We start from the raw sequence: 26849 nt of genomic DNA on the forward strand, positions 1-26849 counted from the left end.
AAAAATAGGGGTGCCTGGGTGGCTCAGCTGTTTAGCGTCTGCCTTCGGCTTGGGTCATGGGATCGAGCCCCGCATCCGGCTCCCTGCTCAGCGGGGAAGCCTGCTTCTCCCTCTCCCACTCCCCCTGCTTGTGTTCCCTCTCTCGCTGTCTCTCTCTGTGTGTGTCAAAAAATAAATAAAGATCTTTAAAAAAAAATAAAAATAAAAAAATAAAAACATTTGCACAGCAGGGTGTTTTATTCAAACGGCAAGTTCAGGGTTCTAAAAAAGGGAGGGGACAAGTCCTTACTGGCACTGTTTGGATAGTGAGAGTTTCAAGTATCAAGGGACACCCGCATCCCTATGTGGGTGGTTAGACTGGAAAATCATTTCTTCCCTGGAGTCATACGAAGTTTCTCAACTGGGAGATGGTATACATAGGCTAAAATGCAGATCTTCGGGGCGCCTGGGTGGCTCAGTCGTTAAGTGTCTGCCTTTGGCTCAGGTCATGATCCCAGGGTCCTGGGATTGAGCCCTGCATCGGGCTCCCTGCTCCGTGGAGAGCCTGCTTCTCCCTCTCCCACTCCCCCTGCTCGTGTTCCCTCTCTCACTGTGTCTGTCAAATAAATAAAATACTTTTTTAAATAAATAAAATCTTTAAAAAAAATAAAAATAAATAAAATGCAGATCTTCAGTGTACAGGCGAATTTTTCCAAACGTATAGGTCTGTGTAAGCAATACCCGCCTCAAGCTTTGGGTTTGCTAGATCGTGAAGTTTCCCTGGGCCCCTTCCCAGTCACGAAGTCACCCTCATAGGTCATCACTGTTTGGATTTCTCTCACAATAGACCAGTTTAGCCCGTTCCACACCTTCATAGAAAGGGAACTAGGTAGCATATACTGTTTCCAGCTTTCACTCAAAATGTTATCCGTGGGATGCATCCAAATGGATTTTCTTTCTTTTTTTTTTTTTTTGCTGAGCAGCCATCCATTGTAACATTTGTACTCCTCTATCAATTGATGCATTTCCAAATTTTGGCAATTATGGGGAGAGCAGCTATAGACATTTGTGTACTGGGTTTTGGGTGGACCGAAGTTTTTTCTTCTCTTTGGTAAGTGGGCCTCCTGAGCCGTTAGGTAAGTGTACTATGTTGACTCGGTAAGAAACCGCCCGGCAACTTTTCCAAAGTGTCTGGACTGTTATGCGTTCCCGCCCGCAGAGTGTGGGACTCTATCCAGTCGCTCTACTTCCTCAGCCACACTCGGTACTTGCTTTCTGCCCTTCCAACAGGTGTGCAGTGGCAGCTCATCGTGGTTTCTCCAGTGGGGTTTTTTGATGAACAGCTATTTTATGTCAACGAAGCCCGACTTTTCTGTTTGTTTTTTTCTGGGTGGCTCGTGCTTTTAGTCTTAAGAACATCTGATGAGATGCGCTTGACAACTTTATTGCTCAAAAAGGTCCTTTGGAGTGACAGCAGTCTTTGTCTCTGGTGTCCCCCACCCCGGCAGGGTCCCCTGGAGTGTGTGTTACTGTGGAGGGAACAGAGGGCCTGGGGATAGGGTGGGATGTACCGTAGAGTCACAACACACACACACGTTACAGCCAGCAAACCCACTGGAACATCCTTCCTCGCAGAGGGCAGAAGCCCACATTTACACTATTTTTCCATCTTGTTTCCTAGCTTTGGGTGGGAACAGGAATTGAGGACTGGGGAAGATTTGGGGAGACACACACATACACATCTACCCCAGCATTGAGGCCTCCCAAGATCTGATGTTGTGGCAGTGGCGGGCGGGGGGCAGCAGCTGAGGCCCCTGGGTCCCCCGAGTGTGCAGGCAGGGCCTCCAGGGCCCCAGTTCATGATCCCAATGTCCATAGTGGCCCCATCAGGGCAGGCAACGTCCCTATGGGGTTTACATAACTGATTCCTTCTCGCAGGGGTCCGCATCCCCAGCAGGTCCGGGACAGCGTTTGAGGAGGGGGTTCCCCTCCTCGGTGGAGACAGGCAAGGGAGACAGGGGCATCTCGCTCTTCACTTGGATCAACTCTGGCACCGAGCTCTGCACCTCTGAGCGATCCACGTAATTTTGGAGGAGTCCCGCCCCAAAGGCATCACCTTCCACGTTGAGGACGGTACAGGACCGGTCCCTGAAGAGGCAGGAGTGACAGGGAAGTGAGTGGGAGGGCAGAGGGTGGCGCTCAACCCTCCCGCTTCTCCCCGCAAAGCCCGGAGTCCCCATGGTGCCCTCCTTCATGGGACCCTGATCCTAGACCCAGCTCATCCCTCCGTCTTCCCAGAATCCCCACTATCCTTTCCTCCTAGAACCTCAAAGATCTTTTTTTTTTTAAGATTTATTTATTTTATTTATTTGAGAGAGCGAGAATGAGAGAGAGAGAGCGCATGAGAGGGGGGAGGGTCAGAGGGAGAACGCGGGACTCGACCCCGAGACTCCGGGATCATGACCTGAGTCGAAGGCAGTCGCCTAACCAACTGAGCCACCCAGGCGCCCTCAAAGATCTTTTCATCCAGAATCCAAGAAGGCCCCTAGCTCTCACCTCTCTCCTTTCCTGTGGAATCCCAAAGTATCCCGCACTTTCTCTGCCTCAGAACCCCAAGACCCCCCTCCTCCATCCTCCCTGGAGCCCAAACAATTCTTCTTCCAATAAAACACAAGATTTGCTCCTCCTGGAACCTCAAAAAGCCACCCCTCCCTTCTCTCGGGGCCTCAGAAGACTCATCCAACCTCTCCCCTTCCCCCTGAAATACTACTTTCTCACTCAGGCCTTTCTACTTATAATTCTAAAGAGCTCTTTCCCCTTCCTCTTTATACTTTGTGTGTGTGCCATTTTAGAAAATTGAGGTATGATTCACATACCATAAAATTCACACTTTTTTAAAAAAAAAGATTTTATTTATTTGAGAGAAAGAGTGAGAGGGGCGAGACAGCACGAGCGGGGGGAGGGGTAGAGGGAGAGGGAGAAGCAGACCCCCCCACCAAGCAGGGAGCCCAACACAGGACTCGATCCCAGGACCCTGAGATCATGACCTGAACTGAAGGCAGATGCTTAACCGACTGAGCCACCCAGGCGCCCCAAATTCACCCTTTAGAAGTATACAATCCAGGGACACCTGGGTGGCTCAGTTGGTTGAATGTCCGCCTCTATTTTGGCTTAGGTCATGATCTTAGGGTTATGAGACCGAGTCCTTCGTCGGGCTCCACACTGAGTGCGGAGCCTGCTTAAGATTCTCTCTCCCTCTGCCCCTCCCTCTGTGCCCCCTCCCTCACGCATGTGCATGCTCTCTCCCTCTCAAAAAAAGAAAAAGGTATACAACCCAGTGGCTTTTAGTATATTCAGAGTGGTACGACCATCACTGCTACTTAATTCCAGGACGTTGTCATTGCTCTAAAAGGACACCCCCACACCCACCAAGCAGTTATCCCCCATTCCCTCCTTCCCCAGCCACTGGCAACTGCTAACCTAGGGTCTACAGATTTGCCTATGCTGGACGTCGCATAGAAATGGAATCATATGGATATGTGGTCCTTTGTGTTCTGCCTTCTTTCACTTAGCATGAGGTTTTCAAGGGTCCACCACATGGCAGCATGTATGCATCTGTCCATGCTTCATTCAATTTTATTGCCGAATGATATTCCATTGTTATGGATATATGACGTTTTATGTATCCATTCATCACCTGATGGACATTGGGTTGTTTCCACCTGTTTGCCATTACAAATAATGCCACTACGAACGTTCATGTACAAGTTTTTGTGAACACGTTTCCAATTCTCTTGGCATTATACCTAGGAGTGATGTGGCTGAGAAGTAGTAACTCTGACCAGGGGCTCTCAGAAGGGAGTTACATGTTTCCGTCATCTGATCCTCAAGGAGAGACCATTCTGTTCTCCCCATTTTACAGGTGGAGAAACTGAGACGAGTGATGAAGGACTCAACTTGGGTCACAATAGCTAGCAGAGGTGGCCCTGGGACTTGAACACAAGCAGCCTGGCCTAAAAGTCCACTCTATTAACCACTGGGGCACACTACCTCTCTGGCATTCTTCTGAGAACCCCCAAGGTCCCCCCCAAAAACGAACCCCCAAGATCCCTTCGTTCCCTCTGATTAGAACGTTCAAGACACCATCCCCTTTCTTGCTCTCCTCTTCTGCCCACAGGCTCTCAATGACCCTCTTGCTCACCCCCTTTCCCCGGGGGGTGTACCCGTTAGGCCCCCGAAGCCCCAAACCCACACTTACACCAGCCAGTCCACAGCCAAGATCAAGGAGATGTCCTGAACCGGCAGGTTGACTGCCTCCAGGATGATGGCCAGAGTGAGGACGCCTCCGGCAGGAATGCCCGCGGCACCCACACTGGACGCCGTGGCGGTGACCCTGGGGAAAGAGAGCGTAGGTCAGGGAGAGGGGCCTCGGCGGCACGGGAAGCTGGCTCCCTCCAGCCTGCGTCCATGCTGGGGGGAGGTGTCAGAGGGGCCGGTGGGGGGGGGGTCCTGGCCACAGCCACCCCACACTCACAGGATGGTGATGATCTTCACAAAGTCCAGGGATCGCTGGTTGAGCTGTGCAATGAACACCGCGGCCACACACTGGAAGAGCGCCGCACCATCCATGTTGACCGTGGCACCGATGGGTAGGATGAAGCGGCTGATGTGCTTGGCGACGCCGTTCCTCTCCTCCACGCACTTCATCATCAGGGGCAGCGTAGCGGAGCTGAGGGGCGGCCCTGTCAGTCAGCGCGTGGCCCGCCCCCTGCCGAAGCCCCGCCCAGTCGACCACCCCCACTGGCCAATCAGCGCACGGCAGCCTAGACCCCCCCCCTCCCGCCACGCCCAGCCCTCCCCAGCTCTCCATGCCCATGCCCTTCTCTTCCCAGAGCCAGAGGCACCTGGGATCCTGCAGAACGCCAGGATTCCAAAATATAGGCGTCCTGGACTCCCTGGAAGAGTACAGGCTGCTGTCCTTCAAAATACACACAAAAATTCAAACCTAAATTCTATAATGCCTTGGAGCTCGCTGACCTACACTCCCTCCCAGCTCCACCAATAATAGAAATTGTCTAAGAATTGCTATTCTCTGAGGACCCCTGCTGTGGGGAGGGCCGGGTTCTGAGGGCACAGGTGGACAAAATACTTAGAAGAGGGTGGAAAGCGCTCCTAAATGATTAGATCCAGGGTGGCGCGCTAGACCACTGCCCCCCCCCCCCCGGGGCCAGGCCTTGTGGAAGAGGAGGGGTTCCCAGGAAGGAAAGAAGAAGAAATCTCTAAGACAGTGGTCTTCTCATGGCAGAGATGGGTGTACTCCAGAACCTTATGAGAAACTCACAAAAGTATGGCCCCTATACCCAGATCCACTGTCCCCAAATTACAAAATGTCAAGGGTCTCCAGATACTGATACCCACTCCAGGCCCCTTAAGCTTAAAAATCCTGCACTAGTCGGCCCCAAGGCCATACCTAGAAGAGGTCCCGAAGGCAGTGGCCAGCGCTGTCATGATGCCCCACAAGAAGCGGTAGGGGTTTTTGCGGGTGAAGAGGAAGTAGATGAGAGGCAGCACCAGGAGCCCGTGGATGGCGTGGCCCAGCAGACAACACAGGATGTATTTGCCGAGACTGGCGAAGAGCATCCCCACGTCCTCCATCTCCACGATCTTGCCAGCCACCAGGAACAAGATGCCCACAGGGGCATACCTAAGTGCCCAGGAGACAGATTGCAGCCTCTGACCGCATGTCCACGCAGGACCAGGCTTGGTGCTCCGTACACAGCCTGACCACAGGCTCCCTTGTGGCCAGGAAACATGGCGTGTGCTGAGGGTTTGGGCACCTTCCCTGCCATCCTCCAAGTTCTTTCCCCTTGAAAACAGGGCAGCAGGGAGATAAAGAAGCCTGGGGGTTCCTATCGCCCGCCTGGAGTTGAAGCACCAACCAGATTCGGACTGAACACGTGGCTCCCACGAGTGAGTCATCTACATCCTCTGGGTTCGTTTGTTACAGCAGCGAGGATGATTTAAACCGATACAATCTCGCACCACATCATGAAAACTACAAAGTCCGTCACTCGGGTCTTAATAACAACCCGCAGATATGAAGCATTTATGATGCGCTGAGCCCTGGAACATGATTGAATCTTTACCACAATCCCACACAAGCTCCTATTTTAGTCCTCTGTAGCTACAGTTGAACGGAAATCTAGTAGGTCTGTAAAAGCGGGACATTTAGGCTACCGGCCTCATAGGAATATTGGAGGAAATGGGGTGCCAGGGGAAGTGCCTTGAAAGCTCTTTGTACACAGTAAGTGATCTATAAACTTCTGCTGGAATTATCATCACCCTCTCCGGCAGTGAGGATCAAAGGAGTGCTCGTGCCTCCCAGCCAGGAGGCCTCCCAAGACCGCCTTCCCGGTTCGATCACTATGGCTAGTTGTCGCCCAAACCCCTTCCGCTCTTTGGTAGCAGGAGAAAGGCCCCGTTGCCCAGCCACCTGTGCAGCTAGGTTTGGCCAAATGCCCAAGCTCCAGCCAGTGGGATGTGCCCAGAAGTTACATAAGTGACGTATTTGATAAATATTAGCCGATACTGTTTACTGTCAGCATGCTATAGGTCAGGCGGTGTCCCAAGAACTTCGCACTCATTTGTGCCTGGTACTGTCAGTCCCATTTTCCAGATGGGGAAACCAAGGCAGAGTGAGCTAAGTCACTTGTTATAGGGCACCCAGGTGGGAAGTCATAATGACAATGATCATAGCTAACAGTAAGTAAATGCTCAGGAGGTGCTAGACATTTAAAACACTTTATAAGTGCTTTGCTTAAACCACCTATTACTCATTTCATCTTCTTGGTAACTTGGACATTTGATCCCATTCAAATCTCTGCAACGGAGATGCATTCGCTAAGTTGTGGCCACAGCTTGGCTGGCTTTTAGTCACCTTCCAGGAGGATCCAGAAGGTGCTGGCGTCAGTCTCAGCTCCCATGGAATACTACATGGTCCTCATCTTATAATGAAGACACTGAGGCACAGACATGGTAGATCACTTGCCCAAAGTCACACAGCCAGGGGATGGTCAATGCTGGGTGTGCATCCAGGCCATCTGGCTCCAAGGAGCAGACAGATGGCGGGTTGCCCCATCCCACATCCCCCATTCCCTCTCCCACCACCTACCACATGATCCAGGAGACCAGCACCATGGTGGCGTCATTAAAGGAGTTGAAGAAGCGGATGAGCAGCTCTCCCTCGGGCCCCAGCTTCCGCAGGGCCACACCAAAGACAATGGCAAATACCACCAGGCCCAGGATGTTCATACTCTCCACCTCGTCGCCAATGGGCACCTTTGAGCAAGGAACAAATTGGGATGGGAGCAGGACTCTCGGTCAACCTGAACAGTCACTAAGGGCCTGTCCTGGGCCCTGCTGGGACCCAACACGGACAAAAGAGCTCCTGAAGCTCATTTGTCCCTTCCTCCCAAGGCTCACAGTCCAAGTCCAGGAGCAACAGGCCTGTCACCAGGGACCACTCAGAGTGACTGGAATAGGGAAACCCAAGGGAGTGTCGGAACTGAGGGGGGAATGCCAGCTTGGTAGGTGGTGTGGCGGGGGATCAGGGAGGGCTTTGTGGAGGAAGGGGCTGAGATCTGGAGAACAGGTGGATTCATCAGGTAAAGAGAGGTGGTAGAAGGTTCTGGAGAGGGGAAACAATGTGCAACTGTCTGGAAATGAGAGCACCTTGGGCATTCAAAGAGCTGAAAGAAATCCACTGTGGCTGGAAGAGGCTGGCCAGAGGCAGAACATGAGACTGGGTGGGTGGCCGGGCGGAGGCCTGACTTCACAGGGTACCACGGATTGTGACAAGGAGCCTGCGCTTGCTTCCGAGGGCACTAGGGAGCATAAAGGGGCTCTGGGTAGGGGAGAGACAGGGTCAGGTTTGTGCTTTGGAAGGACTACTTTGTGCCGGGCTGAGAGTAGGTGGGAGAAGGGGGGCTGAGGGTAGGTGGGAGAAGGGGAGCGGGGGGCAGAAGAGAAGCCTGCAGGGGAGCGGGGGGCAGAAGAGAAGCCTGCACCGGGGAGGGAGAAGAAGGATGCAAAAATGTAGAGACTAGAAAAGATAGAAATTGGGCAGTGGCTGCAGAGAGTATAAAACAAATACCACCAAATGTCAGAAGACCCCCGGTGTGGGGGGGGCAAACAAAGGCTGGGGTGGGAACAAAATGGAAAAACCCCCGCAATGGGCCAAGGGATGGGGCCCCACCCCCCTTCCCCTGCTCTCACCTTCACCTTGGTTCCATTGATCCATCTGTTTTCATAGGAGGTACTGTACTGCAGGTGGGGGTGGGCAAGAGTCAGCATCAACTGCCACAGAGGCTCCCCCACCCCATCCTGGCGCTAACAGTGCGCCAAGCCAGTCCTAAGCACCCCTAAACATGATCTCCTTGCATCCTGCCAGTAACCCCACTGAGGCGGGATTCTCATACCATGTGCCCATTTTCCAGAGGCGGAAACTGAGGCTCAGAGAGGCAAAGGCACTTGCCCAGGGTCACACAGCTAGAATTAGAACCCAGAAGGGGCTCAGAACCCATATTCTCCTGTCTTGGTGAGGGGCAGGGAGGGGTTTCAGAGGCCACCCAAAAGCAGGCATCCAGGGGCTGCAACTGGCTGTCTCCCTCCCAGCCCTCCCCCCACCCCTCAGGACATACCCCCAAGGACTCACTGAGCGGAAGGCCGCGGACACCAGGTTTGAGGGGAAGATATTTCTGCAGAGACAGACACGGAGGAGGGCACGTTATTAAATACCCCGGGGAGGGGGGGAGGTTGGGAGGGGAATGTGCACGAGGGGCTGCGTTGGCCTCTAGGGATGGGAAGAACCTTGGAGGCCCTGTTGGCACCCGAGTGTGGTCGCCACCTAGGCCTCAGGCCGGCTGTGGTCTGGCAGAGTTGGGCCCTGGCCCGCACACTTTTCCAGGGGGGCGGGGAGTCTGAGCTAGCCTCCTAGGGCCCCGTAGGCTGGCCTGCTAGCCCCGGCCAGCCCGGAGGGACTGTGGACTGGAGGAGGTGAGGAACACTGGCTTCCCAAGGCAGGCTGGGGCAGGGTCACCCAGGGCCTCAGCTCCACCCCACGCAGCAAACTTAATACCCTGGGCATCTTGCATCAGCCACTTCCTCCTGGAGGGCTGAGAAACGCTCAGCCTTGGGGCCCGGGCTGAGTGGGTCACAGGGTATGGGGAAGATCTGGGTGTGTTGGAAACAGGTAGCAAGACAGAGTGACACATTGTGTCATGAATGTGTATCTGTGCAGCAACGGGCGGTAAACCCCAGTGAGCGTGTCTCGGAGTGGGACGAAAATTACGGCAAATGTGGGGACTACAGTCCCTGTAGTGCTTGACATAAATCCACTCATTTATTTATTTTATTTTTTATTTTTTTAAGTAGGCTCCCCGCAGGGCACCTGGGTGGCTAAGCACATCTGCCTCCGGCTCAGGTCATGATCCTGGAGTCCGGGGGTGGAGCCCCGCATCGGGCTCCCTGCTCAACGGGGGAGTCTGCTTCTCCCCCTGCCCCTCACCCCGCTTGTGCTCTCTTTCTCTCACTCTGTCTCTCTCTCTAATAAATAAAATCTTTAAAAATAAATAAATAAGTAGGCTCCCTGCCGAGCACGGAGCCCAGCGCGGGGGTTGAACTCACCACCCTGGGATGGAGACCCGAGCTGAGATCAAGAGTCCGACGCTTCACCGACTGAGCCGCCCGGGGGGCCCCCTACATCCACTCATTTGATCCTCATGACAGCCCTCTGATCCCCGTTTTAAAGAGGGAACCAAGGCACAGAAAGGGAAAGAAACTTGCCTTGGCTAGGAAGTGGCCGAGCTGGGATTTGAACCCAGCCAGCCGGCTGCGTAGTTCTAATCACCCGGCATTCTGGTGTCCTCCCTCCACCAATGATGTTTCTCAAACGTTGGTATCCGGTGGGGGGTGCGGGTTAGTGTTCAGATACGTGGGGTGGTGTTGGTGTGTATGGGCTCTTGAGCATGGATGTTTGAGCAACGCTCGATGGATTGGCATGGTCCTTGGCATCCGTGAGTGGCTGTGCAAAGAGAGGCTAGTATCCCGTGTGTGTGTGTGTGTGTGTGTGTGTGAGTGCACATGTGACAACTGGTGTAAGGCTACGTGTCAGTGTGAGAGGCCGCAGCTGTGGCTGAGTGTCTGTGTCCAGCTGTGCGCCAACTGCCTATAAAGTTGTGTGGTTCTGAGATGTTCCAGCTAAGTCTCTGAGGAGCTGGCCAAGTGCCAGTTCCTTCTATTTTGGCACACAGGGGAGGCCTGTGCACATCAACAGCCTCCGAGTGGGTGTGCCCATCGGCCAGAAAGCCTGTACCCACCCAGGCCCGGCAGGGCTGGGTCAGGACCCTGCTAATCTCCCCCAGCCAGGAGGCGCCCACCCACTGTGACTTCTAGACACCAAGCCTGCCCCCAAGTCTCTCATCTCAGCCGGCACGCATCCCCCAAGCAGCTGGGAGAACCCAGTTCCGTGACTCATCATTTCCTCCAGCAACTTCCAGGAAGTCCCCAACCACCTGGAAACACTGAATCAGCAGGCCCCAAAGACAACCCAAGCGGTCTGCCCTCCTCAAAGCGGGGAGAGCCACTCTTGGGTGGGGAGCAGAGATCAGAAGGAAAAGAGTGTGCTCTCTTTCTAACTGGCCCCCTTCTGTGCAGCCTCCTGTGGGTTTGGGGTGGGTGGAGGGAAAGCCCAGACAGGCTCCCCAGACAGGAGGAAATGGAACAGAAAGTCCTCGGAGGTGGCAGGGTTTACCAGGAACATATAAGAGGGAAGTTGCCAGGGCCCAGTTGAACCGGGTGGGGAAGGGAGGCTGAGAAGAAAACCTGGTTATGTCCCGGTGACACGTAGTGTGGGGAGCCCTGGGGCTGGACGTCACTCAGATCTCCTCTTGGTCCCCCTCAGACTCCTTACCCAGGGGTTACGTCTGACCCTGGACTCAAATCTTGATCCAGAAGCCCCATCCTGAGGCCCTTAGCAGCCCCCAAATCCCCTTCGAAGCCCCCCCTCACCTCCAGGATCCTCTCCCCTCCCAGGAGCCCCTCCTATGTCCCCTCCCTCCCCAAACTCCCCCAAGCATTACTCCTTCTTCCCTCTATTAAGACTTCCTCGCCGATCACCTTCTTGTAGGGTCCCCGCTAACGTCCCCGGGCGCCCACATGAGAAGCCTCCTTTCCCAGGGGTCTGTCCTCACCCGCTGTAATCTGACCCTCAGAGGGCCACCATCACCATCCCTCACCACCCCGTCCTGTCTTCCTCAGGCCCCCGGGGATGCCCTCTCCGATTCAAGTGGCCACTCCCGCCATCTCTAACACGCGTCCCCTCCCCACGTGGCTGAGGCATCCCTTCTCCCAACCCCCACCGACTCCACCGGGCGGGCGGGGTCTGACCTCACAAGATCCAGGAACGAATCGAGGACTTCTTTGCTGCGGGCTTCTTCCGCGGCGCCCGAGGTCCCGACCGAGGCGTTGATGGCGGCGAAGGCGGCGCCCGGCTGCAGGGCCAGCGCCAAGCCCACGCCGAGCGCAGACGCCAGCAGCGTGGTGACCAGGAAAAAGAGCAGCGCCCAGGCGCCCAGGCGGCCGAGCGCGCTCGAGTCCAGGCTGGCGGCGCCGCCGATCAGGCTGCACACCACCAGCGGCAAGATGATCATCTTCAGTAGGCGCAGCAGCAGCTCGCCGGGGAAGGCGAAGGCCGCCAGGCGCGCGGGGCCCAGAGCTAGCGCGCCGCCGGCCCCCGAGACTCCCAGACCCAGCGCCACACCTGCCACCACGGCCACCACGGTCAGCAGCACCAGCAGGTTGGCGCGAAGGCAGCGGCGCACCCGGTCCCGGGAACCGCCGCATCCGCCTCCTGTCGCGCCGGGGTCCTCTATAGGGACCAGCGTCGGGGCACCGTTCGCGGTGGGCTCAGCCGCTGTGAACCCCTTGGGGTCTCCCCGAGGCGGATCGGCCACCATGATGAACGCTCCGGAGTTCCTTAGCGCCTGGAAGCTGGGCGCGCTTGGGTCTCCTTCCCGCGACGCGGACGTTTCTTAGAACGGAGAGTTTTGTAACACAGCCCGGAGGCGGGAACTTTGGAAGGTTCCCCGGAGTTGGGAATTCACAGCGCCTTGGTTCCTGGGGTGTCTGAGATCCCCAAGCTGGGCGCTGAGGCTCTTCTGCTCTCCCAGGTGGTATCCGGCTCCCGAAATCCGGGAGCACTTGGGTTTCTCGGCCCCAGGGATGGGAATACAGGAGTTTATCAGGCTGGGAGCTGGGGTCCTTGGCTCTGGAAGGCTGAAGGCGTCCAAGCGGCAGAGGTCCTCAAGAGGTCAGGCCCGGGGAGCGCAGATCCGGGAGGCAGGGGTCCGGCGTGCCGGGGTCCTGGAAACCGAGGCTGGGGAGCCTGAATCTAGGGGCGGGAGACAGAGATCCGGGAAGAGGGGAGCCAGGCTTTTGAGTCCAGGAGAGGAGATCCAGGCCCCTAGGGCGCGGAAGGCGGCGGTCCGGGACCCTGGGAGGTAACGGCGGGGGACCCGTGAGGAAGCTCGCGGGCGCGCCGCGTGGCTCTGAGCCCACGCGCCGGAAGCTTCCAGGATTAAGGGCAGGGGCGAGGCTTGAGAACGCGGGGAGCGAACCGCAGGCGCCGATTGGCTGAGGCGCGTTCGGAGCCCTCCTGCGAGCGAGAGGTGGGGCCGAGGCCTGAGTCTGGCCAAGTCACCCATAGAAGGCGGACTAACCAAGTCTAGCAATGGCGAGGGGCGGGGGCACCGGAGGGGCGGGGGCGGGGCCCGGTTGGGGGCGGGGCATCGAAGGGAAACCTTTTTTCCCGCCAAAGGAATCCGGACGTGGGTGGGGGCCGTTAACCCACAACTGTTCTCCCGCTCGAGGGTCTCTAGAAAGAGCAAGTGAGCCGCAGGTGGCTCAACCCAGCCTGCAGTGCCTCCGCCCTAAGTTCGGTATTTTGTCGCCTCTCGGAACTCAAATTCCTTGAATGTAAAATACAGATTATTAAAACTCATCCCACACATGATTGGTGTAAGATTTAAATTAGATGGACTTATTTATTTAATAATGTTAATAGTTTAAAAAATAAATGTTCCAGGGGCGCCTGGCTGGCTCAGTCGGGGGAGCATGCGACTCTTGATCTCGGGGTGGTAGGTTGGAGCCCCACGTTGAGTGTAGAAATTACTTAAAAATAAAATCTAAAAAAATGTTTTTGGGGGGCGCCTGGGTGGCTCAGTCGTTGGGCGTCTGCCTTCGGCTCAGGTCATGATCCCGGCGTCCTGGGATCGAGCCCCACGTCGGGTTCCCTGCTCAGCGGGGAGTCTGCTTCTCCCTCTCCCTCTGCTCCCCCTGCTTTATTTATTTGCCACAGAGAGACACAGCAAGAGAGGGAACACAAGCAGGGGGAGTGGGAGAGGGAGAAGCAGACTCCCCGCTGAGCAGGGAACCCGACGTGGGGCTCGATCCCAGGACTCTGGGATCATGACCTGAGCCGGTCAGACGCTTAACCGACTGAGCCACCCAGGCGCCCCAAAATGTTTTCAAATAAATGTTCCCAGTTCAGAACCCGACACATCAATAACAGCAGTTCTTAGTTTAGGATTATAATCCACTTTCCCCTGGGTACGTAATTCACAATTCACCCCTTAAAAATTAGAATTCAATCTAACAACTGTGCTAATGATTTTATAAATGCTTTCACCAAATATTTCCATATATCTGTATATATATATATATATATATTTTTTTAAGTAGGCTCCATGCTGGAAATGAACCAACGTGGGACTTGAACTCAGGACTCTGATATCAAGAGTTGGTCGCCTAACCGACTGAGCTACCCAAGCGCCCCTTTTTTTTCCTCTTAAGGTAAAACACACATACAATAAAATGCAGATTGTAAGCCCCATTTGCTGATTTTGACAAATGCATAGGCCTGATTTCACTGGAATCTTCATAACTGCTTGGTGAGGTGGGTCCCATTGTTATACCCATTCTTTGGATGCCCAAAACCAGGGCTTAGGGCCAGAGGAAGTCACGTGCCTTGAGGCCACACCTGAGGAGGCTGGGAGTTGCTGCCTGCCTCCCAAGTTCCTAACCCTACCTATTGGGTTGCCTCCCTAAATTCCTTCTTGGTCATTTGAGTCATTTCCAGTGAATCAGTCACGATTCGCGATTCCCTACTCCTCCCGGCAGTGCTGAAATCCTAATTCCTTGCGGTGCCTTGGTGGCACAGTCACTTGAGCATCTGACTCTTGGTTTCTGCTCAGGTCATGATCTTGGGGTCATGAGGTTGAGCCCCACATGGGGCTCTGCACTCAGTGCTGAGTCAGCTTGAGATTCTCTCTCCCTCTGGCCCTCCTGCTCGTGCTCGCTCTCCCTCTCTCTAAAATAAATAAATAAATCTTAAAAAAGAAATCGTAATTCCTTCCCCAGCTGTCCTGTTCTCTGAGGACATTTCACACATTGGCATTTGCTCAAAGACTGTAGACAGTGATAACCTCAGAAGCGTCCTCCCGAGGCAGCTGCTGGAGCCTCAGGCAAGTCACAACCTCTGTGAGTCTCCGTCTCTACACCTGTAAAATGGGAAGAAGAAGAATAGATCACACCTCCTTGGGTGCTGTGAGGATCGAAGGAGATCATATGTTTAAAGCATTTAGACAGGGTGCAGGTCAGCCCTTTAAAAAGTTAACTGGTACTATTCCTGTAATTGCTGTTATTGTTACTGGAGAACATGGTTTGGGCTCAGACCAGCTCTGGGGGGCTGCTGGGCCCTGGTGGTAAGCTCTCCGCCCTGGTCACTGCCAGCCCCAGCCCCAGACCCACTTGGGAAGGAGCTTTGAGAACTTGTGGTGACATCCTGGAGGATCTCAGGCATTGGTGCCAGGTGAGCTGAGATCTGCCCAAGCTCTGAAGACGTGTCGCCCAGGCACACTGGAATGTGGTGTGGACCTCATTTCGATGTCTCTCCCCTCCCAAGTCCTCCCATCCTCAACTACTTCAGGAAGCCCCCTACCCTCGTAGGCTGAAGTCGTATTCATTTAACAAACTCCCGCCCAGCTCCCGTGTGCTTGGGTGTGTGCTAGAGAGTGTGGGCACTAAATCTACACAGACATGGGTTCGAATCCTGACTCCACCACTTACCAGCTGAGTACCGGTTCCTCATTTGTCCTGGAGCTGACGTGAGCATAAATTCGAGTGCGCCCATAGTGACCCTTGATACAAAACGTGAGAGACCAGTCCCTGAGCACTTTATTTGTTCTACAAATTATATTCCTTGAGCCCTTCCTAAGGGCCAAGTGCTGTTCAGTGTGGGGATCAGCAGTGAGAAGAAAGAAGGAAGGAAGGAAGGAAGGAAGGAAGGAAGGAAGGAAGGAAGGAAGGAAAGAAAGAAAGAAAGAAAGAAAGAAAGAAAGGAAGGAAGGAAGGAAGGAAGGAAGGAAGGAAGGAAGGAAGGAAGAAAGAAGAGAGAGAGAGAGAGAAAGAAAGAGAAAGAAAGAAAGAAAGAAAGAAAGAAAGAAAGAAAGAAAGAAAGAAGAAAGGAAGGAAGGAAGGAAGGAAGGAAGGAAAGAAAGAAAAAGAAAGAAAAAGAAAGAAAGAAAGAAAGAAAAAAAGAAAGAAAGAAAGAAAGAAAGAAAGAAAGAAAGAAAGAAAGAAAGAAAGAAAGAAAGAAAGAAAGAAAGAAAGGGAAAGGAAAAAAAAGAAAAGAAAGAACGAAAGAAAGACAAAACTCCTTACCAGCATTCTAGTGAGGGGAGACGGGGAAATAACCTTAGCCTACCAGAGGGTAAGTTCTGGAGAAAGCTGAAGCGTTGTATGGCAGAGAGGTGGAGTGGTCAGGATGGGCCACTCTGAGGTGGTGACATTTGCAATGGGACCTGCATGACAAGAAGGAGTCTTCAATACGGAAAGAACATTCTAGGGTAAAGGAAGAGCAGGTGTAAAGCCTTGAGGCGGCAGGAGGAGAGGCGTCCACCTTGTTTGAAATGCTGTTATTGAAAAGATGTTATCTCGGAGCACCTGGGTGGCTCAGTCCCTAAGCGTCTGCCTTCGGCTCAGGTCATGGTCCCAGGGTTCTGGGATCGAGCCCCGCATCGGGCTCCCTGCTCCGCGGGAAGCCTGCTTTGCCCTCTCCCACTCCCCCTGCCTGTGTTCCCTCTCTCGCTGTCTCTCTCTCTCTCTCTCTGTCTCTGTCAAATAAAGTCTTAAAAAGAGAGAGAGAGAGAGAGAGAGAGGCGTTATCTTATCTCCACTCATCCTTGAGACCTTACACTCTACTTTTTTACTGATTTGGAAGCAGCCAGGGACATGAGGTGTGTTGTGGCCCAAACCCCCTACCTAGGCAGGGAATTTGAACTCAGGTGTCTCCGACCCCAGCCTGTGCCCTCCACCCCTATGGGACACCATGGCTACCCCTGCAGTTGGCTCTTCCCCAAGCAGAGGTATTTCTTTCAAGGGACCATCATCTATTCTGAGCTCAATGTTTGGCCTGTGATGGGTGGTGCCGGTGACCAATACATTCTTGGCTCTGTCCTCTGGGGACTCACGGTACAATGAGGGAGACCACCCACCCCCAGAAAGTGATGACACAGAGTGACCAGGGCAGGGATGCTTGACCCAACCTGGGGGTCAGGGAGGGCTTCCTGGGGGAGGGGACATCCCAGCTGGGATAGCAAATGGTGGTTGGACCAAGCCCAGGAGAGAGTATTCCAGGCAAAGGAACCCATACGTGCAAAGCCCCAGAGTTGAGAAGAGCCCAGACCGTTCCCAAGCATGGCTCTAACCTGGTCACCCCACCCTCTGAGTGGCTCCCCTTGGGATAAAGTCCAAATTCTTCAGCTGGACATCTGTCTATCCAGTAACTCATTCCTTCAGTCAACAAACCACATCCACAGAACGGAACACAGAGAGACGTCAAATAGAATGACCCAGAGGAACTGGGTGGAGGGCAGGTTTCAGTAATGAATCGGGTGTCAAGAAATATTGTTAAAGAGGAATACACAAGGTGCAGGAGGGGGTGTAGAGGACGGGGTACCCTATCATCTGTGGGGAAAAACAAATATTGAACAGCCTCTGTCTCAAATGCATTGACTATCTCTGCAAGAATCCACAGAAGAGCGTTCTCTCTCTCAAATAAATAAATAAAATCTTAAATTAAAAAAGAAAATCCACAGAAGGTGCTCGAAGTGGTGGCTTTCAGAAAGAAAAGCATGGCTTTGCGGTTCAGCGTGAGCCCGGTGGTTTACTCAGCTGTGAGACCGCGATGATGATGTCTGGCCTCAGAGATCACAGAGGGATGATGAACCAAGTTCATGTGTACGAAGTGCTTTGGTTGGTAGCTGACAAACTGCAGCCTCCTGGTATTTTAAGCCGTGATGACTTCTTGAAATCAACATTTTATCTAAGGTGAAAGTAAAAAAGGTTTCTTCCACACTTCCCCTTAGATACAAACTCACAGGCTGGCGCTCCCCGTCCCCCGCCCCCCCCCCCAGAAGTGTTCATGCCTTGGGGTCATGGGGCAAGGGCAGCAGGTGGGACCCGACAGCTGGGTTTCAGGTGCCGTGCCAGCAGGTGGCCAGGCTGGGGGCAGGGAAGTTTCTGGCAGCCCTCCCGGTAATCAGGGCCCTTGGTATGGAGAAGTGGCCCAGGCTCCTTGGGCAACACCGGCCTAGGCCAGCCTTCACATAGTTGCTGCTCTCACATTTCAAGCGCAAGGGTGTCAGATGGGGAGGCAAGTTGGAGGGAGGAGTCTCCAAGACTCAGGGGAGCCCGGAATCCCAGAACTTTCGGGAAGTGTAGGCTGGGTCTGGGCCAAGAGGGGAAGGTTTGAGGGTCTGGTCCAGGATTGGCCAGGAGTGTCCCACCCCCTTCCCTCCTTGGGCTTAGAGAGGAAAGTATACCAACTAGTCTCAACCAGGCTTCCTTATGCTCAGCCAAACCTCCTACCCAGATTCGAATTTCAGGAATTTCATCTTTGGAAAAGAAAAGGCCTGGGGCTCTGGGAAGGAGGTGAGGGGGGCCAGGAGAAGGCTGAGCTGAGCAGTGTGGAATCTGGACAGCCCAGAGCACGGAGGACCCTCCTGACCTTAGTTCACCGTCTGTGAAATGGGTATTGTTTGGAATGGTGTCCTCCGTGAGAGGACCAGGTATCAGACAGCAGGTGGGAATGAGTTAACTTCGGGGCATCAGCCTTCTCCATCAGACCTATGATCAGGAGCTTCCAGACGATGCAGCCTCTCCCTCAGATTTGCATTCATGTGTTCAGCAAACTTTTTCTGAGCACCCTGCAGTGAGTGAGACAGGCCTAGCTCCTGTCTTCCTGGCCTTATAGTCCAGTGGGAGAGACAGACAGTGACAACCCCAAGTGAGAAGTGCTGGGATAGAGGAGCCCAGGGGAGAAGCCCAGTCTGGGAAGTGAAGTCAGGGAGGGTTTCCTGGAGGAGGGGGCATCTGAGCTGAATTTCGAAGGATGTCAGAGCTAAACAGGAAAGGAAAGCGGGAACGGGTACAGACAGAGGACACAGGAAGGGCAAAGACATGGAGGTGAGGAATTTATGAAACCAAGAATAGTTCTATTTGGTTGGAGTGGAAAATTCAAGGAGGAAAGTGCCAAGAAATGAAGCTGGAGGGGCGCCTGGCTGGCTCAGTCGGAAGAGCATGTGACTCTTGATCTTGGGATCATGAGTTCGAGCCCCACATTGGGTGTAGCTATTACTTAAAAATAAAATCTTCAGGGCGCCTGGGTGGCTCAGTCGTTAAGCGTCTGCCTTCAGCTCAGGTCATGATTCCAGGGTCCTGGGATCGAGTCCCACATCGGGCTCCCTCCTCGGGGGGAAGCCTGCTTCTCCCTCTCCCACTCCTGCTTGTGTTCCTGCTCTCGCTGTCTCTGTTTCTGTCAGATGAATAAATAAAACCTTTAAAAAAAAATAAAATAAAATAAAATCTTCAGGGGGCCCCGGGTGACTCAGTCGGTTAAGCACCCAATTTTTTTAATTAACATATAATGTGTTATTTGTGTCAGGGGTACAGGTCTGTGATTCAACAGTCTTACACAATTCACAGCGCTCACCATAGCACATACCCTCCCCAGTGTCCATCACCCAGCCACCCCATCCCCCCCATCCCCCTCCACTCCAGCAACCCTCAGTTTGTTTCCTGAGATTAAGAGTCTCTTATGGTTTGTATCCTTCTCTGGTTTCATCTTGTTTCATTTTTTCCTCTCTTCCCCTATGATCCTCTGTCTTATTTCTCAAATTCCACATATCAGTGAGATCATATGATACTTGTCTTTCTCTGACTGACTTATTTCGCTTAGCATAATACCCTCTAGTTCCATCCACGTGGTTGCAAATGGCAAGATTTCATTCCTTGATGGCTGCATAATATTCCATTATACACACACACACACACACACACAGACACACACACACACATATACACACATCTTTTTTTTTAAAGATTTTATTTATTTATTTGACAGAGAGAGACACAGCAAGAGAGGGAACACAAGCAGGGGGAGTGGAAGAGGGAGAAGCAGGCTTCCCGCTGGGCAGGGAGCCGGATGCAGGGCTCGATCCCAGGACCCTGGGATCATGACCTGAGTCGAAGGCAGACGCTTAAGGACCGAACCACCCAGGCGCCCACACACCACATCTTCTTTATCCATTCATCTGTCGATGGACATCTAGGTTCTTTCCATAGTTTGGCTATTGTGGACATTGCTGCTATAAACATTGGGGTGCAAGTGCCCCTTCAGATCACTACCTTTGTATCTTTGGGGTAAATACCCAGTAGTGCAATTACTGGGTCGTAGGGTAGCTCTATTTTCAACTTTTTTTTTAAAGATTTTTATTTATTTACTTGAGAGAGAGAATGAGATAGAGAGAAAGAGCATGAGACGGGGGAGGGTCAGAGGGAGAAGCAGACTCCCCGCCGAGCAGGGAGCCCGATGCGGGACTCGATCCCGGGACTCCAGGATCATGACCTGAGCCAAAGGCAGTCGCTTAACCAACTGAGCCACCCAGGCACCCTCTATTTTCAACTTTTTGAGGAACTCCATACTGTTTTCCAGAGTGGCTGCACCAGCTTGCATTCCCAACTTTCTCTGCATCCTCGCCAACATCTGTCGTTTCCTGACTTGTTAATTTTAGCCATTCTGACTAGCTCCTGACTCTTGATCTCAGCTCAGGTCTTGATCTCAGGGTCGTGAGTTCAACCCCCACATTGGGCTCCACGCTGGGCATGGAGCCTACTTAAAAATAAATATAAATCAAATCAAATCAAATCAAATCAAGTCAAATCTTCAGGGGGAAAAATGCTTTAGTTTAAATCATGCATTTACCCTGTGCTGGCTTCTGCCGCAGACACAGTGGTGGCCAAGGGCGCTCTGCCCTGTCCTCATGGAGTCGTATTACACCCCCATCACAATGCTTCCTTTGCGGGGCACCTGGGTGGCTCAGTCGTTAAGCATCTGCCTTTGGCTCAGGTCATGATCCCGGGGTCCTAGGATTAAGCCCCGCATCGGGCTCCCTGCTCCGCGGGAAGCCTGCTTCTCCCTCTCCCACTCCCCCTGTTTGTGTTCCCTCTCTCACTGTGTCTCTGTCAAATAAATAAATAAAATCTTTAAAAAAAAAAGCTTCCTTTGCATATTAGCATACAGATTCCTAGGCTCTGAGGCAAACGGAAGGAAGTAAAATCCTACCACATCCCCCAGAAGGAGAGGGGAATGGGAATATAGGGGACCAGCCCTGAAGATGATCGTCCTTGCTGCTTCTAGAATTCCACTCCTTTGGTGGGAGTGTAGAGGTTCTTAGCACAGTCTCTGTGTCCATATTTTCAAACCTCAGGTGTCAACCTGGTAGTAAGGCATTAAATAATGAGCCTCAGGCTGTTGATTAAAGAATACTAAATATCAGGGGTGCCTGGGTGGCTCAGTCGGTTAAGCATCTGCCCTCAGCTCAGGTCATGATCCCAGAGCCCTGGGATCGAGCATCTGGGGAGCCTGCTTCTCCCCCGACACCTCTCACATAAAAAAAAAAAAAAGAACTGAGGGTTCTAGAAGGGAGGAGGGTGGGGGGATGGGTTAGCCTGGTGATGGGTATTAAAGAGGGCACAGTCTGCGTGGAGCACTGGGTGTTATGCACAAACAATGAATCATGGAACACTACATCAAGAACTAATGATGTGATATATGGTGATTAACATAACAATAAAAATTTTTAAAAAAAGAATACTAAATATCAAAGCATAGTGTATAAGTAATTATTGTTTCGTGGCTTTTTACTTTATCTGTGTGTGCACACCTGTTCATACACAGGCTGGGTTGCAAATAAAATACGCCTTCTGTTGCGCATTGAGTGTCCTAAATTCAAAACGCTTTGAAAAATACTGGTCTGCGGAGCCCTACCGGGTCTGCTCCCTCCTGACCTTTGCGGTTCTTCCCCCCATCTTTTTCTCACACAACCCTTCTCATTGCTTAACCCAGATTTTCAGATTCCAACTCAGGGAACCCCTGAGTCCTCCAGACCCCCAGGCTGGGTCAGGTGTCCCTCCAAGCTCCTCCAACTCTGGCCCACTCTGGATGGTCACTGTCTGGGGATGGGTCTGTTGCCTCCACTGGGCTGCGAGTAGGGGCCGTCTTGACCAGTGCTGAGTCCCCAGCATTGCCCTGTGGGGGGTAGGGGCAGGGGCCCACAGTAGGGACTCTGGGAATGTGGCTTGACTCCTTCCAAAACACGAAAAAGAGGAGGAGGCAGGACACTTGGGTACATCAGAGCCAAAAGCCTCGGGGGCTTCAGGCATTCAAGCGTGGCTGGGAAGCTGCAGCCTGGGGCCTTGGAGACTGGCCCAGACCTTCCCTTCCTACCTTTCTAATTATTTATTTAAGAGTTGGCTTGTCTGGGCTGCTTGGCCCCGCCTCCCCCAGCTGCAGGCTGTCAGGCCCCAGCCTGGGGCTTGTGGTAGGAGAGTAACTCAGGTTTCTGGGCCTTGAGGCCCAGAGCAGGGGTGACAGGCACTGCCCTCCCCACCTCTCCCCAGATGCAGTCAAGATCCTGGGAGCCGTTTCCACAGGCAGCAACCCCAGCCACCACTCCAGGCCCTGCCCCTGGGACCCCACAGCTCTCTCAGGGCCTGGGTGACCTGGGTGACCTGGGTAGAAGGACATTTGATGCTTCCAGGGAGTCAGGATAGGATAATGGTCAAAGGTGGGGGGGTGGGTAGGAGCAGAGAGATGGGCCCTCCCTTTTCTTAGCTGACCTTTTACCCCCAAGGTGGCAGGAGATTTCAATAAAACCACGGGACAGAAGCCCCTGAAAGGCAGAGGACTTGGCAATGGAATAAGGAGATGAGTCGGGGCGCCTGGGTGGTTCAGTTGGTTAAGTGTCTGCCTTCGGCTCAGGTCATGATCTCGGAGCCAGGCATCTGCAGGGGGAGTCTGCTTTTGTCTCTCCCTCTGCCTCTCCCCTGGCTTGTGCTCTCTCTCTTGCTCACTCTCGCTCTTAAATAAATAAATAAATAAATAAATAAATAAATAAATAAATAAATAAATAAATAAATTTTTTAATTAAAAAAAAAAAGAGAAAGGAGCCAGTTCAGAGAGTAAATGATCACACCGCCTGTTCAGGGTGACTGTGTGGGCGTCACCTCTGGAGGCAGCCAGCCCGAAGGACCAGGACGTTGTGAGTCTGGAGAAATTGTCACCCCCAAGCATCTGAGGCTAGGGGAGCCCTTGAGTAGCAAGTAATCCCCCCCCACCTGTGCAGCCAGCTGGATTCCAGGAGAAAGGGCCCAAGAGCCCCTGCTTTGCTTTCTGAGGGGAGTGTGAGGCCAGTGACCTCGCTTTGAGGGGTGTGAGGATTTGCACTTCAGCTTGAGATGAGGGGGCATCTGAGTTAATCTGAGTGCTGATTAACAGGCCCTGGGCAAAGTCCTTTGGGAGCTGGGGAGGGGGCAGCTGGGGGAGGTGCGGCGGGAAGGGCGGGGGCGGGGGTGGGGAAGTTGTTGCCACCTTGAGCTCAAGTAATACTTAAGGACACAACATTTGAGGGCTCATCGGAGACCCCTGGGTCCGATCCGCTCTTGGTGCAGACAAGGAAACCGAGTCACGAAGTTCCACAGAGAATTACTGAAGGAGCCAGAGGAGAAGCTGTGAGTGGGGATTGGAGATGGGGCGTCAGGCCAGGAAGAGAACAAGAGAAGCCCGAGAAGGACATCAAGACACATTCCACCCAATTTTCCCCCCAAAGTGCATTTTTTATTTTATTTTATTTTTTGTAAATATTTATTTATTGGACAGAGAGAGACACAGCGAGAGAGGGAACATAAGCAGGGGGGAGTGGGAGAGGGAGAAGCGGGCTTCCTGTGGAGCAGGGAGCCCAGCGCGGGGCTCTCGGGGGCTTGATCCCAGTGATGAGGCAGCAGAAGTCTAGCTGAGGACAAAGCGTAAGCTGACACCCTGCAACCTCCCCTCCCCCCCAACTCCTGGGTGGGATATGTGTGACCTTCCTCCAGGAAGCACCCAACTGTCTTAATGTTAATGCCTTGTTTAAAGGGGGAAACAACCTTAACTTGACAATGGCATTGGCAAGGCCTCCGGTATCTTGTAGGTCCTCTTTAGCATATGAAAGTTCTTTTTGAAACCTCCCTTTTCCTTACTTTCCCCTAACTCCCAAGTATATAATCAGTCTCTCCTTCTGACCCCGGTGCTACAGCTCTTTCTGCCCGGGAGTCCTGTGTCCGTGCTTTAATAAAACCACCATTTTGCACCAAAGACGTCTCAAGAATTCTTTCTTGGTCTTCAGCTCCGGACCTCACCCCACTGAACCTCCCCTATATTCCAAAACCCCATCACCAGGACCCTGGGATCATGACCTGAGCCGAAGGCAGACGCTCAACCGACTGACCCCCCCCCAGGGGCCCCCCAAAGTGAATTAAAAAAAATTGTGTGAGGTGAAATTGACATGACATGAAAATGACCCATTTTAAAGCATCTTTTTTTTCTAAAGGTTTATTTATTTATTTATTTGACAGAGAGAGACACAGCGAGAGAGGGAACACAAGCAGGGGGAGTGGGGGAGGGAGAAGCAGGCCTCCCGCGGAGCAGGGAGCCCGATGCGGGGCTTGATCCCAGGACCCTGGGATCATGACATGAGCCGAAGGCAGGCGCTCAACAACTGAGCCACCCAGGCGCCCCCATTTTAAAGCATCTTAAAGCAGTAGCATTTGGTACAATGTCGTGCGACCACCACCTCCATCTAGTTCCAGAACATTTTCATCACTCCCCCACCAAAGGAAAAAAACCCGTGCCCTTTACAGGTGTGACTCTCCGTCCCCTCCCCCAGGGGCTGGACACTACTAATCTGCTTTCTGTCTCTATGATTTGCCTCTTCTGGACAGTTCATATCAGTGGAATCCTACACTATGGGATTTCGATCGTCTGACTGTTTGTGCCCCCCCAACACACAAAATTTATATGTTGAAACCTACCCTCCCCCAGGTGGTGCTATTAGGAGGTGGGGCCTTTGGGAGGTGAGTCAATCACAGGGTAGAGCCCTCAGGATTAGGATCAGTGCCCTTATAAAAGGCTCCAGAGAGCGCCCTCACCCCTTCTGCCATGCGCCTTGGAGGATGCAAGTCTGTGACCAGAACAGGGCCCTCGGCCGACGGGGCTGGCACCCTGATCTCCCACGTCCAGCCCCCAGAATGGTTAACAATAAATTTCTATGGTTTACAAGCCACCCAGCCCAACCAGACTAGGACAGTGACATCTCGCCTTTGATCTCTTTCCATTAGCAATCCACCCAGTATTTTGATGTAATTAGGCCATTGAACACTTCACCAAAAAATCCTGGGTGCTGCCCAGCGCTATAAAGGTCTCATCAACCTGTTTAAGCCTCTCTCCACAAGCCGGCGGCAAGGTGGCCCTATTATCACCCTTATTTCACAGTCCGGGAAGCAGAGGGTTCAGAGAGGTGGCCTGACCTGCCCAGGCTCACACAGCTGGTAAGCGGTCGAGCCAGGATTTTCTTCTTTCTCCTCTTAATTTATATTTTATTTTATTATATTTTTAGCATCGTTGGCCTCACTATTTTCGAGCTGTGGGCACCTCGCAGGATGTTGGCCATTTTAATCATTTTATTTTTTTTTAATTTTGTAAAAGATTTTATTTATTTATTTTAGAGAGTGGGGGGAGGGGCAGAGGGAGAGGGAGAATCTCAAGCAGATGCCACGCTGAGCAGCTCAGAGCCCAGGGTGCGGCTCGATCCCACGACCCTGAGATCACGACCTGAGCCAAGACCAAGAGTCAGACGCTTGACCAGCTGCACCATCCAGGCGCCCCTATTTTAATAATTTTTTTAGATTTATTTACTTATTTGAGAGAGAGAGCCAAGGAGAGCACAAGCAGGGGGAGAGGGAGAGGGAGAAGCAGGCTCCCTGCTGAGCAGGAAGCCTGATGCGGGGCTCGATCCCAGGACCACCTGAGCCCAAGGCAGACGCTTAATCAACTGAAGTGATGAGGGAGCAGAAGGCTGGCTGAAGACAAAGCATAAGCTGACACCCTGCAACCTCCCCCCAACCCCTACCCCGGGGTGGGACATGTGACAGTCTTCCAGGAATCTCCCAACTATCTTTTTTTTTTTTTTAAGATTTTATTTGTTTGACAGAGAGAGCACAAGCAGAGGGAGAGAGAGGGAGAAGCAGGCTCCCTGCTGAGCAAGGAGCCCGATGTGGGACTCGATTCCAGGACCCTGGGATCATGACCTGAGCCGAAGGCAGCCGCTTAACCGACTGAGCCACCCAGGTGCCCCTCTCCCAGCCATCTTAACGTTAATGCCTTGCTGGGGGGGCGGGGGGCGGGGAAGGACCCTAACTTGACAAATGACAAGGCCTCCTTAGCATATGAAAGTTGTCTTGAAACCTCCCTTTTCCTTACCTCCCCCAACCGCAGGGTATATAATCAGCCACCCCTCACAACCCTGGGGCTGCAGCTCTTTCTGCCCGCGGGTCTGTCCCCATGATTTAATAAACCACCATCTTGCACCAAAGACATCTCAAGAATTCCTTCTTGGTCGTCAGCTCCAGACTCCACCCCACTGAACCTCCCCTATATTCCAAAACCACATCAGAACCACCCAGGCACTCTTATTTTAATCATTTTATAGAGTGCAATCCAGTGGCATTGAACACATTCACAGTGTAACCATCAACATGACCTAGTTCCAAACCTGTTTTCATCCTGCCAAAGCCCAGAGGCGGGATTTGAACCCAGATTTTCCGCCTCCAGAGCCGAAGCAGCTCTTCCCACTCTGCCCCTCAACTGAGGAATTTAGCAAGTGGGCAAGGACTTGTCCTCTCTTTGGAGTTAGGCCTGCAGAGTGATATGTAGCTCTTGGGTTGTTCACCAGGCCCCGTTCCGGGTTCTAGCCCCGGTCCCGGCACACACCACGGCCAGCTGTTCCTCCACCTGGAACCTGACCTCCCCCTCCGGCTCTTTGCCTCCCATGACCATGGGAGGATGCGGGGAGGATTTCTAGACACCGAGTCTGCCAAAGAGTGCCAGCATGAAAGAGAACAGAACTGACTGGCCCAGATTGGCCTCATGGCATCGTTCAAGCTCCTGGAGCCAGCTCTGCCTGAAGCCAGCCAACTGGACGATTTTTCACGCCGATGAACTCATCAGTCCGATGTTGCTGGAGACAGTTACAGTAAGGATTTCAGTCACCTGAAATAAAAAAGGAACCCAACGGATCCAGTGGGGGTTAGTCTGGTGATCAGGCTCTTGGGAGTAAGCTCCTGGAGGAGGGGAAGGCAGGAGCAAAGGAGAGTGGGTG

The 26849-nt window shown here is 53.0% G+C and overlaps 1 protein-coding gene across 4 annotated transcripts; it reads right to left on the reverse strand.

Annotated features, from left to right (window-relative positions):
* Positions 1-1407: 1407 nt before the first annotated feature.
* On the reverse strand, positions 1408-12598 carry SLC1A5 (solute carrier family 1 member 5). Of its 4 annotated transcripts, none has more exons than XM_028088119.2 (8): positions 11425-12598; positions 8693-8735; positions 8254-8301; positions 7151-7317; positions 5450-5683; positions 4514-4708; positions 4238-4372; positions 1408-2127 (listed from the first exon to the last, which is right to left on the reverse strand). In XM_028088119.2, the coding sequence occupies exons 1-8, from the start codon at positions 11991-11993 to the stop codon at positions 1893-1895; spliced, it is 1626 nt and encodes a 541-aa protein (XP_027943920.1). In that variant the 5' UTR covers positions 11994-12598; the 3' UTR covers positions 1408-1892. The 4 variants fall into 4 exon arrangements, with proteins under 4 accessions (XP_027943920.1, XP_027943921.2, XP_027943922.1 ...); XM_028088120.2 differs by having other exon boundaries at positions 8679-8735; positions 11425-11958; XM_028088121.2 differs by lacking the exon at positions 11425-12598 and adding an exon at positions 9664-10113.
* Positions 12599-26849: the final 14251 nt, after the last annotated feature.

This window comes from Eumetopias jubatus, unplaced genomic scaffold (genome assembly GCF_037043125.1).
Source record: "Eumetopias jubatus isolate StellerSeaLion01/CBP00866 unplaced genomic scaffold, mEumJub1_p1.0 scaffold_10, whole genome shotgun sequence".
Classification (NCBI taxonomy): domain Eukaryota; kingdom Metazoa; phylum Chordata; class Mammalia; order Carnivora; family Otariidae; genus Eumetopias; species Eumetopias jubatus.

Coding starts and splice junctions, on each gene's coding strand:
- SLC1A5 (XM_028088119.2), bottom strand. CDS start 11,993: ATGGTGGCCGATCCGCCTCGGGGAGACCCCAAGGGGTTCACAGCGGCT. Junction 8,302..8,692: donor TGTCCGCGGCCTTCCGCTCA/GTGAGTCCTTGG, acceptor CCCCACCTGCAG/TACAGTACCTCCTATGAAAA. Junction 2,128..4,237: donor TTGGCTGTGGACTGGCTGGT/GTAAGTGTGGGT, acceptor CTGCCTCTTCAG/GGACCGGTCCTGTACCGTCC.